The sequence below is a fragment of the Mytilus edulis genome, chromosome 8 (assembly GCF_963676685.1).
Source record: "Mytilus edulis chromosome 8, xbMytEdul2.2, whole genome shotgun sequence".
NCBI lineage: Eukaryota > Metazoa > Mollusca > Bivalvia > Mytilida > Mytilidae > Mytilus > Mytilus edulis.
The window spans coordinates 49659979-49672730 of NC_092351.1; the positions used below are offsets into that span (position 1 = coordinate 49659979).

The following is a 12752-nucleotide window of genomic DNA, read 5'->3' on the forward strand; positions in this document are numbered from 1 at the left end:
TACAACTCAATATAATTATGATCGTCATACAACCGATAAAAATGAAAACAAAACGTTAAAAGTTACGACCGAAGCGCTTTTCTTGATCGACCTACTTACTCCTGTTTCTCCTAAAATATGGGTGCTAGAAAAATCAGCAAGTAAAATGGCCAAAATCAGAGCCGTACGTCTGGTTTTGAAATGAATTCTCTTCTTTTGAGAAATATTTATTTTGTCATCCAATTTTTCACCGCTTACAACTGTCTGTCTGTGGTTTTATTTCATACATAAACTTTTACGTATCAGTATGTTTTCAATTCATATTGTTTCGTTTCGTTCCGCTTTTATTTCGTTTCGCTTTTTACAGGTACCCCTCTTTTTGCCCCTTTTCTATTTTTGATATTTTAATCAAAAATTTAAAAAATCAAACTTTCAAAAAGTAAAATAATCAAAATTGCACGTAAGGTTTAGTATTTTAAAAGTTTGATCAAATTCCTAAACTATTAAATTTAAAAACGATATTTGAAATTTTAATATTTTAATAATTTGGTTAAAATTTCAAAATTTCAAAACTTATACACAATTTGAAATTTTGATATTTTAAAACTTTGATCAAAATTCCAAAAATCTAAAATTTCAAAACTTTTTAAAACTTTATATTGATAAGTGTTACACGGACCGAAAATATATATACATGCTCAACCTAAACATACTATTTGACCTACTGCGAGTTGTTCAGTTTTTACTGTTACTCCTGTTTCTTCTTAAATATGGGTGCTAGAAAAACCAGCAAGTAAAATGGCCAATATCAGATCCGTACGTCTTGTTTTGAAATGAATTCTCTTCTTTTGAGAAATATTTATTTTGTCATTCATTTTTTCATCGCTTAGAACTGTCTGTCTGTGGTTTTTATTTCATACATTAACTTTTAAGTATCAGTATGTTTTCAATTTTTATTGTTTCCAGGTACCCCTCTTTTTGCCCCTTTTCTATTTTTGATATTTTACTCAAATATTTAAAAAATCAAACTTTCAAAAAGTGAAATAATCAAAATTGCACGTAAGGTTTAATATTTTAGAAGTTTGATCAAAATCCTAAACTATCAAATTTAAAAACAATATTTAGAATTTTAATATTTTAATAATTTGGTTAAAATTTCAAAGTTTCAAAACTTTTACACAATTTGAAATTTTGATATTTTAAAACTTTGATCAAAATTCCAAAAATCCAAAATTTCAAAACTTTTTGAAACTTTGAATTGATAAGTGTTACACGGACCCCAATGGGACACTATTCACAAGAGACCAACATGACACAGAAACTAACACTTATGTGTCACCGTACGACCTTCAACAATGAACAAAGTTCATACCGCAAAGTCATAAAAGGCCCCGAAATGACAATGAAAAATACTTCAAACAAGAAAACTAACGGCCTAATTTATGTACAAAAAATGAACGAAAAACAAATACTAGTATGTAACACATAAATTAACGACAACCACAGAATTACAGGCTCCTGACTTGGGACAGGCACATACATAGTGAATGTGGATTGTTGAACATGTTGGTGGGATCCCAACCCTCCCCCTAAACAGTGGCATAACAACAATATAAGAAAGAACTATAAAAATCAGTTGAAAAAGGCTTAACTCATCAGATGGATAGAAAGAAAACAAATACATGTGGAAGTGTCCGGGTACTTAGTTTGAGCGGAATTCTTTGTTAAAATTAAGTGATTCGGACTTTTTAAGATGTAACACCACCAAATCGAACGCGGTCAAACAATCATATTGGAAAGTGTTTAGAAATGAATTATCTGTTTTCAGGTACTTTTATACGTGAGTTTATACACATCATATGATAGCCAGTGTCCTCATTCTTCACAATGGAATTTAAGAGCTCTCCATGATTGCAATGCCATACCACACTATTACTGTTTGTTTGATGAAAATAGACTCAAGTACTCAGAATTTTGTAGAAAAAATCAAGATTTTGAAGGACCAGGTAATTGTTTTTTTCCCAATGTGTGTGTCCATGAATCTGCGATTCGTAAAGTACAATTAAGTTCTGTCTTTCCGTCAATATGTCATTTCGAAATCAAATAGTTTCCCTAATTTTCATTCGTTATATATTTACCGATGTGGATCTGGATTTTGATACATTAGTGTAAAATGTTCAATGACTTACTTATCGCGAATGTGTTTCGTGTCAATTAAACGTTCTTTCAAGGAAAAAGGAAACTTGGAAATCTTAAGGTTAACGAACAGTTAGTTTGATCGTACATTATGCAATGCGGGCTGAACTGTATCTAATTCATGAGTGTATATAGAATGAAATTCAAAACAGTGTATCTGTGGCCATTGATTGACACATTAAAATCATCCATTGACTAGGACAATTTACGTGAACGTTTGTCTGTAACGACCACTGTTCACGACGTCCCTACGATAGACATTTAAACTGTGGGGTCACCAAAGGTTTCTTAACGCCTTTAATTATAAAATAATTCGAAAAATTAATCAGGAATAACCTTTGTGTTTTGATTTATACAATTGATATGAATCAAAATATCGTGTTATTTCTGATTAATTTTTCGAATTACTTTATTTAGGTGTTGAGAACCTTTGGTGACCCCATAGTTTAAGTGTCTTTAAAAAGTACATAGTGAGCATTGGTCGTTACATACAAACGTTCACCTAAATTGTCCCAGTCAATGGATGATTTTAATGTGTCAATCAATGGCCACAGCTACACTGTTTTGAATTTCATTCTAAACCGTCTGTTATTATAGCTGTATGCATCATCAAAAATAAATTTATTTTGTGTCTTTTTCTTGTGACATATTATTCTTATATCATTTATCGTATTGCCATTATCTTTGACTTTTTTTCTTTATATCTAAAATTTCAATCTTTTGTGTTGTGACGGATGTATGAATAACCTGTTATTAGATTATTTTTCTGCTTGGTGTCTGATGAATTAATCTGATTTTTGTCGCCAAATCGAGACATTGCGATCTTCATTCCCTCAACGTCGGCGGCGTCCACAAATGTTCACTCTGTCAAAATATTTTTTGAAATTTTAACAACTTTCTTATTTTATCCTGGATTTCTTCCAAACTTGGACTGAAACTTGTTGATGATCCTATAAAGATAGTATCAAGAAGTATTTTTTTCAAAAATAAATCCTGCTTATCAAAATTTTACTTATAAATGTACATTTTGTACTTAGTTTTTCTGTCTGGGTTTCTACGAAACTTGGACAGGAGCTTGTTAATGAGCAAATTAAAGCTAACACATAGAAGGACAGTTTAAAACAATTCTTTTCTGTTTTTCTATATATTGAATGGACTTTGTTTTTCATCCAGTTAAAATAACATAAAGTCTGCAGTTAAAGTCACTAGACTCATAAACCATTTCATTAACTGTATTAATATGTGTTGCCCCTATCACACTGAAAACATAGACAACAGTAAAGAAGGCCAGACACTGTGTTCCGTGGAACCCCTATGCGTGTTTATTGCTTCTTCTTATTTTGTACTGTGACACCATTGTCCAAGGTTAGTGGGGGTGTGGTGGGGGAACCATGTTTTACCCCGCCACATTCTTCATGTGTCTGTCCCTAATCAGGAGGCTGTAGTTCAGTGGATGTCGTTGTTTCGACTATGCGACGTTGGATTTTCTCATTGTTGAGGGTCGCACGATTGCCTATAACTGCTAACATCCACTACATTTGGAATCATGTGAATAGTTGTCTTATTGGCAATCCAACCACATCTCCTACTTTTGAAATAGCGTGCAAACGTTAAAGTTGTTAGTCCCAGTATTTTTACATTAGTACCAAATGTAAACATGCAACATACAGTACAAATAGAAGATAAAGATAACAGTTGAAAACTCATTCAAGTAAATGCAAGGGTGTTTAATTGTAGGATTGAAGTTGGTAATTCGTGGTGGTTTAGACGGGGAATTGTGCGCTTCCTATCGATATCAGCCCTTTGTATTTTGGACCAATGGAAGCAGTGAATGTACCTTCCAAAAGTCTTTATGCAGAGAAGAGGGTCAAATGATTTGGACTGAAAAGTCTACGAGTAAAGATGCTTCTTGCCGTTGTGATTATACCAGAGGGTATTCTTTTGTTTTTCAACCTACGCATATCACTGATTGTGTTCCATCTGAAGAAGACTGTTCATGCTACATTAAACAATGTCCTGATGGACATACTCTGAATGCAGGTATATACATTTTATAATTCGTTCTGGAAAGTATATATTGGTATAAAGATATTAACAAGATTAGTTCTTTATCCTACAAGTAGTAGAACAATGTGAAGGGATAATCGAGAATTGACACACAATTATGCTTTGTTGAAAAAAGGACGACAACGCAAACAATGGTTCATACTATCAACCCGACACACATATTAAACTAATGATTATAATAAAGATAACGATAATTAAAAAAAATCATTATCCCTCTAAATTTGGAGATAGGTCAAGTGATTCAAAAAGACAACCACTGTTCTTGACCCACTAGTGACATCTGTGTTTAAATTGACGTCACCGGATGTGCGACAGAATTCGAACATAATATATAACAATTATAAAAACTGGACATATGATTCATTTGTATTGTATATTCAAACCTAATCCAATTAATTTAACCTCAGTGTGTATAAAAACAAACACCATTTCAAAGCCAACTCTCCAAAACAATATTTTAATGTTTAAATGGAAATGGGGAATGTGTCAAAGAAACAACAGCGTAATTAACCCGACCAAAGAGCAGAAAACAAACGAAGGACATTAATAGGTCTTTAACACAGCGAGAAAACACTGCACTCGGAGGCGGGTTTCAGTTGACCTTTAAACAAAAGTGCGTACTAGTTCAATACAAATGGACGTCACACTAAACTCCAAAACATATAAAAAGTAAAATTACAAAAATACTGAACTCCGAGGAAAATTCAAAACGGAATGTCTCTAATCAAATGCCAAAATCAAAGGATAAAACACATCAAACGAATGGACATCAACTGTCATATTCCTGACTTTGGTACAGGCATTTTCAAATGTAGAAAATGGTGGATTGAACCTGGTGTTATAGCGCTTAACCTCTCACTTATAAGACAGTCGCATCAAATTCCGTTATTTTTACAACGATGAAACTGAAATTAAAAAAACATACACAAATTACAAAGGCCAGACGCTTTTGACTTTGGACAGATGCAAGAAATGCGGCGGGGTTAAACCTGTTTTGTGATATCTCAACCCTCCCCTATACCTCTAATAAGCATATGATACCACATATCAATATGCACAGTAAGGGGACGACCATTTGATATTCTGGGGGGGGGGGGGGCAGGAGGATTTTGAAAATAAATAACTCAGCCTTGATAATCACAAGAATAAATGGTTTGTTCTGTGGTAGTTTGAAAATAAATTACTTGACTTGCAATGTATTGAAAATAAATAACTCAGCAGGTCTAATTGAAAGTATGAGATGGCACAAGATTCTTCATAAGTTCATCTTTTTTCCCCAAAAAAATCGGGAAACACTTCCCAACTTTTTTAATAACTAAAGTATAAATATTATTTCAATATACTTGAAATGTCTGAAAATTGGTTTCATTTAACTTGAGGTATATTGTTTCAGGAAACCACACCTCACTTTTATTTTAACAGGGCCGTAACTACATGTAGGGAATTTCAAAACCAAACGCTTGTCTTCATATCAAATTGTGTTCACGGCCTTGCAAGAAGAAAGTTCTGTTTTCCCTCAGACTTATAGCCCTGATTTTTTGGGATCAATGTTTCTTATTTATTAGTCTTTTGTTCATTGATTGCCCTTCTGTATTCTGTTAGTGCTGCATTCCTTTTGTAATCTAGTAATTTTGTTATGAACTTGACATGAGTTTAAAAAAAAAAAACAGCAGCCACAGGCTTAACTATGTGAATTCCATTTTTGCTTTATCATGCACATTGGTCTTTTGATGTTGTCCCTAGAAACTTCATGGTCTTACACTGAATTTATACATTTTGCTTTGAGACCAAAATATTGTCAAAAAATTATTAAAACAAAACTTCATTTTCAGATTATGAAAGGGTCTTCAGAACACCCTGAAAGCATGATTTTGCATCATTTGTTCTACAGCTTCTTTGGCCTTCAGTGGCTCCAAAACTCTTCAAAAAATTTTTTGCCTCGCTCCGCTCGGCGTAGTATGTTCGCCAAATACATTTAAAAGTGCCTAGTTATAACTAAACTTTAATACTATGTATGTATACTATACATGTATATGCAGTTGGGAATTTAAAAGATTCATTTCTGCAGAGGGGGAGGTTAGTCTAATTAAATGGTACATAATGACTTGACTATACTATATGTATTATTTCTAATAAACAAATCATTTAAAAATATGAAAATAAAAAATCTCGCTTCAATAGTGCAGAAAATGAATAATGATTATCTGTCCTCTTAGTTTACAAAAAGAAATAACCGATCAAAAACAAATCCTCCTGCCCCCCCCCCCCAGAATATCAAATGGTCATCCCCTAAAACCCACTTTAAAGGAAGTCCGAGTCCGATATCATAAAAGGTAATAAGTGAAACTACGTAAAATGACAATGATGCATAAATTAACAAAGGACTTCGAGCATTTACTGAAATGCAAGCTTCAGAACAAAATTAAACAGATTAAAAGTGTATGTCTTTATTATATGAAAATCCCCCCCCCCCCCCCCCCCCCCCCCCCGTTAGAGGTTTAGTATCATTATCATCATAACATTTTTTGTAAAAAAATAAGCCGTATCATACAAACAACTGTTCTTTGAATAAATATGCTTCTTTCTGATGCAAAGAATGATATTGAGAATGGAAATTAACAAAGCTTATTAGAGATATAGGGGAGGGTTGAGATATCACAAATGACATGTTTTATGATTGTTCCGGGGTCACTGTTGTTCCGATCTGTTGTTGAAATTAAAAGTAATCCATTTTATTAATAGGTTATCAATGCATAGAAGGTAGACCAATTGTCAATAAATGCACCACAAGTGACTCATCCATGCCTGTAACGTAAGCTTGATATTGTAACCGTTTATACTGTACAAGTCATGTGCATTTGTTTGTAAAATTTATATTATTTGTTATTTGGTACATGTAACTATAACATTTATTTATAAGCACTATGGTCCGTGTATATCTGCGTCCATTCGTTTTTCGTTTTGAAATATCAAAAACAAAAAACAAAGAACGAAAGCGTTTTTATTTTTCGTTTTTGATTTCTTAAAAACCAAAATGAAAAACAAGAGTGTTTCGTTTTTCGTTTTTGATTTCACAAAACAAAAAACGAAAAACAAAAGTATTTTCATTTTTGATTTTTGATTTTTCAAAAACTAAAATCGAAAAATGAAAGTGTTTTCATTTTTCATTTTTGATTTCACAAAAACAAAAAACGAAAAACGAAAAACGAAAGTGTGTTCAATTTATCTTTCCCACACGGTTTTTAATTGTCATTCATTTAAAGGTGCTTCAGACAATGAAATTATAACAATGTTGTCGATTTGTGTTAAATACCAAAAGGGTGAACTTAAAGTTTTGTATATAATTTTAATTATTTCTCGATTTATAATGTAAAATGTTTTCTTTTCTTCATGTACAGTCATTGATAGTAAATGTTGCTAATGCAAACACTCCAGTAATCATTCTACATAATGTAGACAACATAGACCGCATGACTTCTGAATTGAACTACGGTGATAAAGTAATCAAAGACTTTCAAATTACCTTGTTTATATCTTTGATAAAGAATTAATTATTATATTAAAATATTAAACGAATCACAAATTTAAATTGTACAATATAATATTATATTAAGGTGGTACAAATAAATAGATTGATGACAACATCACACTGACAAGGGAGGTAACTACTTTTAAAACTGACACGAAAACTAGCCCGGTCGTTAAAGTATACATGCACAGTGGTTGTGAGATCAATACTACTTAATCGAAGATATTGTCGACGGATGCAAAAGTCTTTAACAATCTGAATAATATGAGTGGGTGAACTTTACTTTTAAGTTTAGAAAGGTCGATCCAAGATTATTAGAATTGATTACCAAGGTCCAGCTGCAAGTATTTTACGAACATCGAGGACGATAATGTATTTTGCTTGATCAATTGATTAAAAAACAAATTTCTGCAATTTAACAATTCAAACCGGGATATTAAAGCATTCAATTATTTTGCCATTTGGAGCCTATTCGGTATTAGTTTTGCTTATTTGTGAAGACTATAAGCCAAGGTGATATTAACTAGAGGTCGTTGATGGGGGATATTGGAATTGAGAATAGTGGACAAAAATATATATGATAGAGACAATGGACCAAGAAATAAATAAAATAGCTAGAATAATAGTGTTAAAATGTAATGTAGTTTGTCTCTGGGAGATTGTTATTGGTTATTATACGGTTTCTCTTTATTTCTATGTCTATCAATTAAGAAGCGTGCTTTCATTATTTGCCAACATATTACTTATTTTGCAAACTACCATATATTTCAGGTAATTATTTTGCATAAAACCACATTGGAGTCCCTGCATTTTTTTCAAGTGGACCTCAGTTACCCAACCTATCCCATCATTACGTAAAAGTTAATAAACAAATTTATACGGCAATACTTTTGTCCACACAATGTGTAAAGGGGAGCTGGGAAGCTGGATACAAAAAATCAAGGTTGCTGTTTGGCTTATTTTTTCAAAGATAGGTCCAAAGTTGGGGTCGAAAACCCAACTCCACCCTTACCGAAAATTTAATAAAAATTGTCCCCACTAGGTGCAAAGGGAAGCTGGGTAGCTGAGGTCTACAGTAGAAAAGTCCAGGGTGTTGTTCTGCTTAGTTTTTTTTTTCTAAAGTAGGTCTAAAGTTGAGGTCGGATACCCTACCTAACCCTTACCGGACAGTTAATAAAAAAAATCTGCGGCAATACTTTTTTCTGTACTAGGTGAGAACGTAAGTTAGAGATCTAGGGCCTACTTGATCAAAATTACAAGTTAATTTATAACACGGATTAATCTTTTTTAGCTAATAAATAATGTTCTTGCCCACCATGATACTTTGAATACAAAAAATAAACCTTTTGTCCAATCATATTTAAGCGGAATCCACTAGTTCAGAGGTAGAATGTTTTGTAAAAACAGTTTTGTGTGGCAAAAAGTTAAAGGTTTCTTTTAATGCAGAATAATTATTATTCAGTTTCATGAACTATTTGACAGGATGCCGATAATAAGGAAAGCTATTTCACACAATAGTGCAATTTTGCCATCATTTAAAAAAAAAATCATTATTATTTACGATTCTATAAACACTCAAAAGTGTTGACTATTTAAAACGTAAAGCGGGCAGTACGCTGTGTAATATATCGAAAGCGATTGATTTGATAATATAGGGGTTATTTATTAATTAAACATTTGAAGTACGTTTGAGTCTTATGCAACATTTGTGTTTATATAAATATTTGAAAACTGGATGCTACCGACTGGCTGCTTGAGCCTGGTCTCACAAACTCCGCATTTTCATTACAGCTGATTACATTGATTGTGTAGACAAAGCTTATATCTTTTGTTTGCTTGCTTGTTAGCTGAACCGTGAAGTCATTATTAGGTAAGGTATACTACCCTCCTGTAGAAGGATCCTAGTCCTACAGACAGATTGATTGGTTATCTGTCGAACTAGTCTACTCTGAAAGGAGGGTAGTTTACCTAATCTAATAATACAAGCAAGCTAACCAAGGATGCTACCTTTGCCTACACACTCAATGCAATCGGCTGTAACTTCTTTACATAAAAGGTTGCAACACCTTGCCAAATTATTGGGTTCCAATAAACGTTTGGAAAAAGAAGTCAATTTGCTTTCCCATAGGGTTTTATGCAGAACAATTACCGGAAATCTATTATGGAAGCTTGCAAAAACAATATCAAAATCGAAATCTAACTGAACAATGAAGTTACTCACATTAAAAAAGGTTTAGACATTGAAGGCCAAATAAGTTTTCATATTTCATATTCTTGCGTGTCTTATTTTAAGCAGACGGTCATTACAAAGAAATTTAATATTAAGACAAAAATTAATGTAGAGTTTCATTGGTGAAATTAACACTACGATAAAAATAAAGGATTCTCAAATGATCATGATTTTAATTTTGCTTGAAGTAAAATGATCAATCAATCAATCAGTTGATCAATCATGCAATAAAATTGAGAATGGAAATAAAAAATGTGTAAAAGAGACAACAGCCTAACAAAAGAGCACAGCCGAAGGCCACCAATGGGTCTTCAACACAACGAGAAAATCCCTCAACCAGAGGCGGGCTTCAGCTGGTCTCTAAATAAAGATATATACTAGTTATGTGAAAATGGACGTCACACCTAACTTAGATAAAAAAAAAAAAAAAAACACATAAAAAACTAACAAAGACCGGATTCTCCTGACTTGGGACAGGCGCAAAAATGCAGCGGGGTTAAACATGGTTTGTGGGATCTCAACCCTCCAACAATTCAACTATAGCCATCTAATGTAAAATAAACAAACACACACAAATACATGTATGTACAGAAAAACTCAGTTTAAAAGAAATCCGAGTCCAATGTCAGAAAAGTAAACAAAAGAAACTACGCAAAATAAATATGATTCATACATTGACAAAGAACTACTATCAGTAACTGACATGCCAGCCCCAAACCCCAATTAAACATATCGAAATGACATATAGATATAAGAAGATGTGGTATGAGTGCCAATGAGACAACTCTCCATCCAAGTCACAGTTTGTAAATTTAAAGTAAACTATTATAGGTCAAAGTACAGTGGAGATCAGTTCTAACCTCTCATAAACTGATAAATTCTGTCAGAATCTGTCAGGAGAACTGTTCTAGAACAGTATGTAGAACTGTCAGCCTGACACCTTTTAGTCAGTTCTAGGTTAGAACTGTTCTAGCTAGAACTGATTTGGTCAGTTCTACCTAGAACTGATTTAGACAGTTCTAGTTAGAACTGATCCTGACAGTTCTACCGTAGAGCAGTTTTAGTTAGTTCTAGCTAGAACTGACCAAATATTTGGTCAGTTCTATATACTTCTAGAACAGTTCTACGGTTAGAATTGATATCAAATTCTACGACTAGAATTGATTTATAAATTCTACGGCCAAAATTGATTTATAAATTCTACGTCTAAAATTGTCGGATTTATAAACTCTACGGCTAGAATTGATTTGTAAGTTTTGTCTAAATATAAAGGCTTCGGCAAAATAGCGATTAATATTATATAGAGTTTTACTATTTTGCCGGTTTTATTTCAGATTTATAATCGGCAAGAGAACATGTTTAACCCCGCCATATTCTGTATGTATGTGCCTGTTCCAAGTCAGGAGCCCGTAATTCAGTGATCATCAATTAGGCCGTTAGTATTATGGGGGGGGGGATTATTTAAATTGTTTTACATTTGTTATTCCGGGAGTCAGGATGGCTCGTTATCACATAACAAAATTATCTGACCTCATTAACCAAATGTAATTTCTGTTTACGAGTAGTTTTCATACCTCGGACGGACCTGATTAACAACAATCTTTTGACCACATCAATCTAAACTGACATTATTTCTTTCTGCAAATCTATATAGCTGCACAGTACTTCAGTTTTAATTTTAGGTCAAGATGGACTGTACTATACAAGTTACAGCAATATTGGAAAACAATTTTGTTCACATCAATTTATAGTGCCAGCATGCAGGGGCAGATCCAGCCATTATAAAAAGGGGGTGAGGGGTTCCAACAATGAGTAAAGGGGGTTCCAACTATATGCTCCCATTCAAATGCATTGATCGTAAAAAAAAGGGGGGTTCCAACTATATGCTCCCATTCAAATGCATTGATCGTAAAAAAAGGGGGGCTCCAACTCCTGGACCCCCCCCCCCCCTTGATCCGCCAATGAGCATGTCCTCTTTTTATTCAAAATATTGAATCATAAACAAATATCAGTAGTTTTCATACTTCAGACTGAGTCGTGTAATAAAATCGTTTGACCGCATCAACCCAAACTTACCATATTTGCTTTTTTTTATGTAAATCTATAAAATAGCTGCACAGTAATTCAGTTATAATTTTAGGTCAAGAGGGACTGTAGTATATAAATAACTACAATATTGGAAATAAATGACCACAATTGTTTTTCTCGCACCAATTGAGAGTGCCAGCATTTCCTATTTCATTCAAAATATCGCATCAGAAACAAATATCAGTAGTTTTCATACCTCACACTGACTCATGTAACAAAATTATTTATCTGCATCAATCAAAACTGACCATTTTTGACAGCATCAACCAAAATTGACCATATTTGACCGCATCAACCAAAACTGACCATATTTGCTCTTTTTTATGTAACTCTATAGTCGCATAGTACATGTAGTAAATCTGTAATATTTTTATGTAAGGATGGATTGTAAAATCATGAAAATACAAATGATAGAAATATTGGAACACAATGCTACCTAATTTCATTTGCATCAATTTAAAATGCCAGCATGACCTCTTGTTATTCAAAATAATGCATCATAAACAAATATCAGTAGTTTTCATACCTCAGACTGACTGGTATAACAAAATAATTTGTCCGCATCAACCAAAACTGACCATATTTGCACTTTATTATGTACATGATGTCAATCTTAATAGCCGCAAAGTAAATCACTTATATTTTTATATCAGGTGGATTGTT

At 33.0% G+C, this 12752-nt stretch overlaps 1 protein-coding gene across 1 annotated transcript in view; it reads left to right on the forward strand.

Annotated features, from left to right (window-relative positions):
- Positions 1 to 777: 777 nt before the first annotated feature.
- The window catches only part of LOC139484162 (uncharacterized), a 30510-nt gene continuing 18535 nt past the window's right edge, over positions 778 to 12752 (forward strand). The window contains exons 1-2 of the mRNA XM_071267894.1: positions 778 to 795; positions 1808 to 1985. Coding sequence (XP_071123995.1) covers positions 778 to 795; positions 1808 to 1985 — 196 coding nt within the window. The remainder of the gene's footprint in view (positions 796 to 1807; positions 1986 to 12752) is intronic.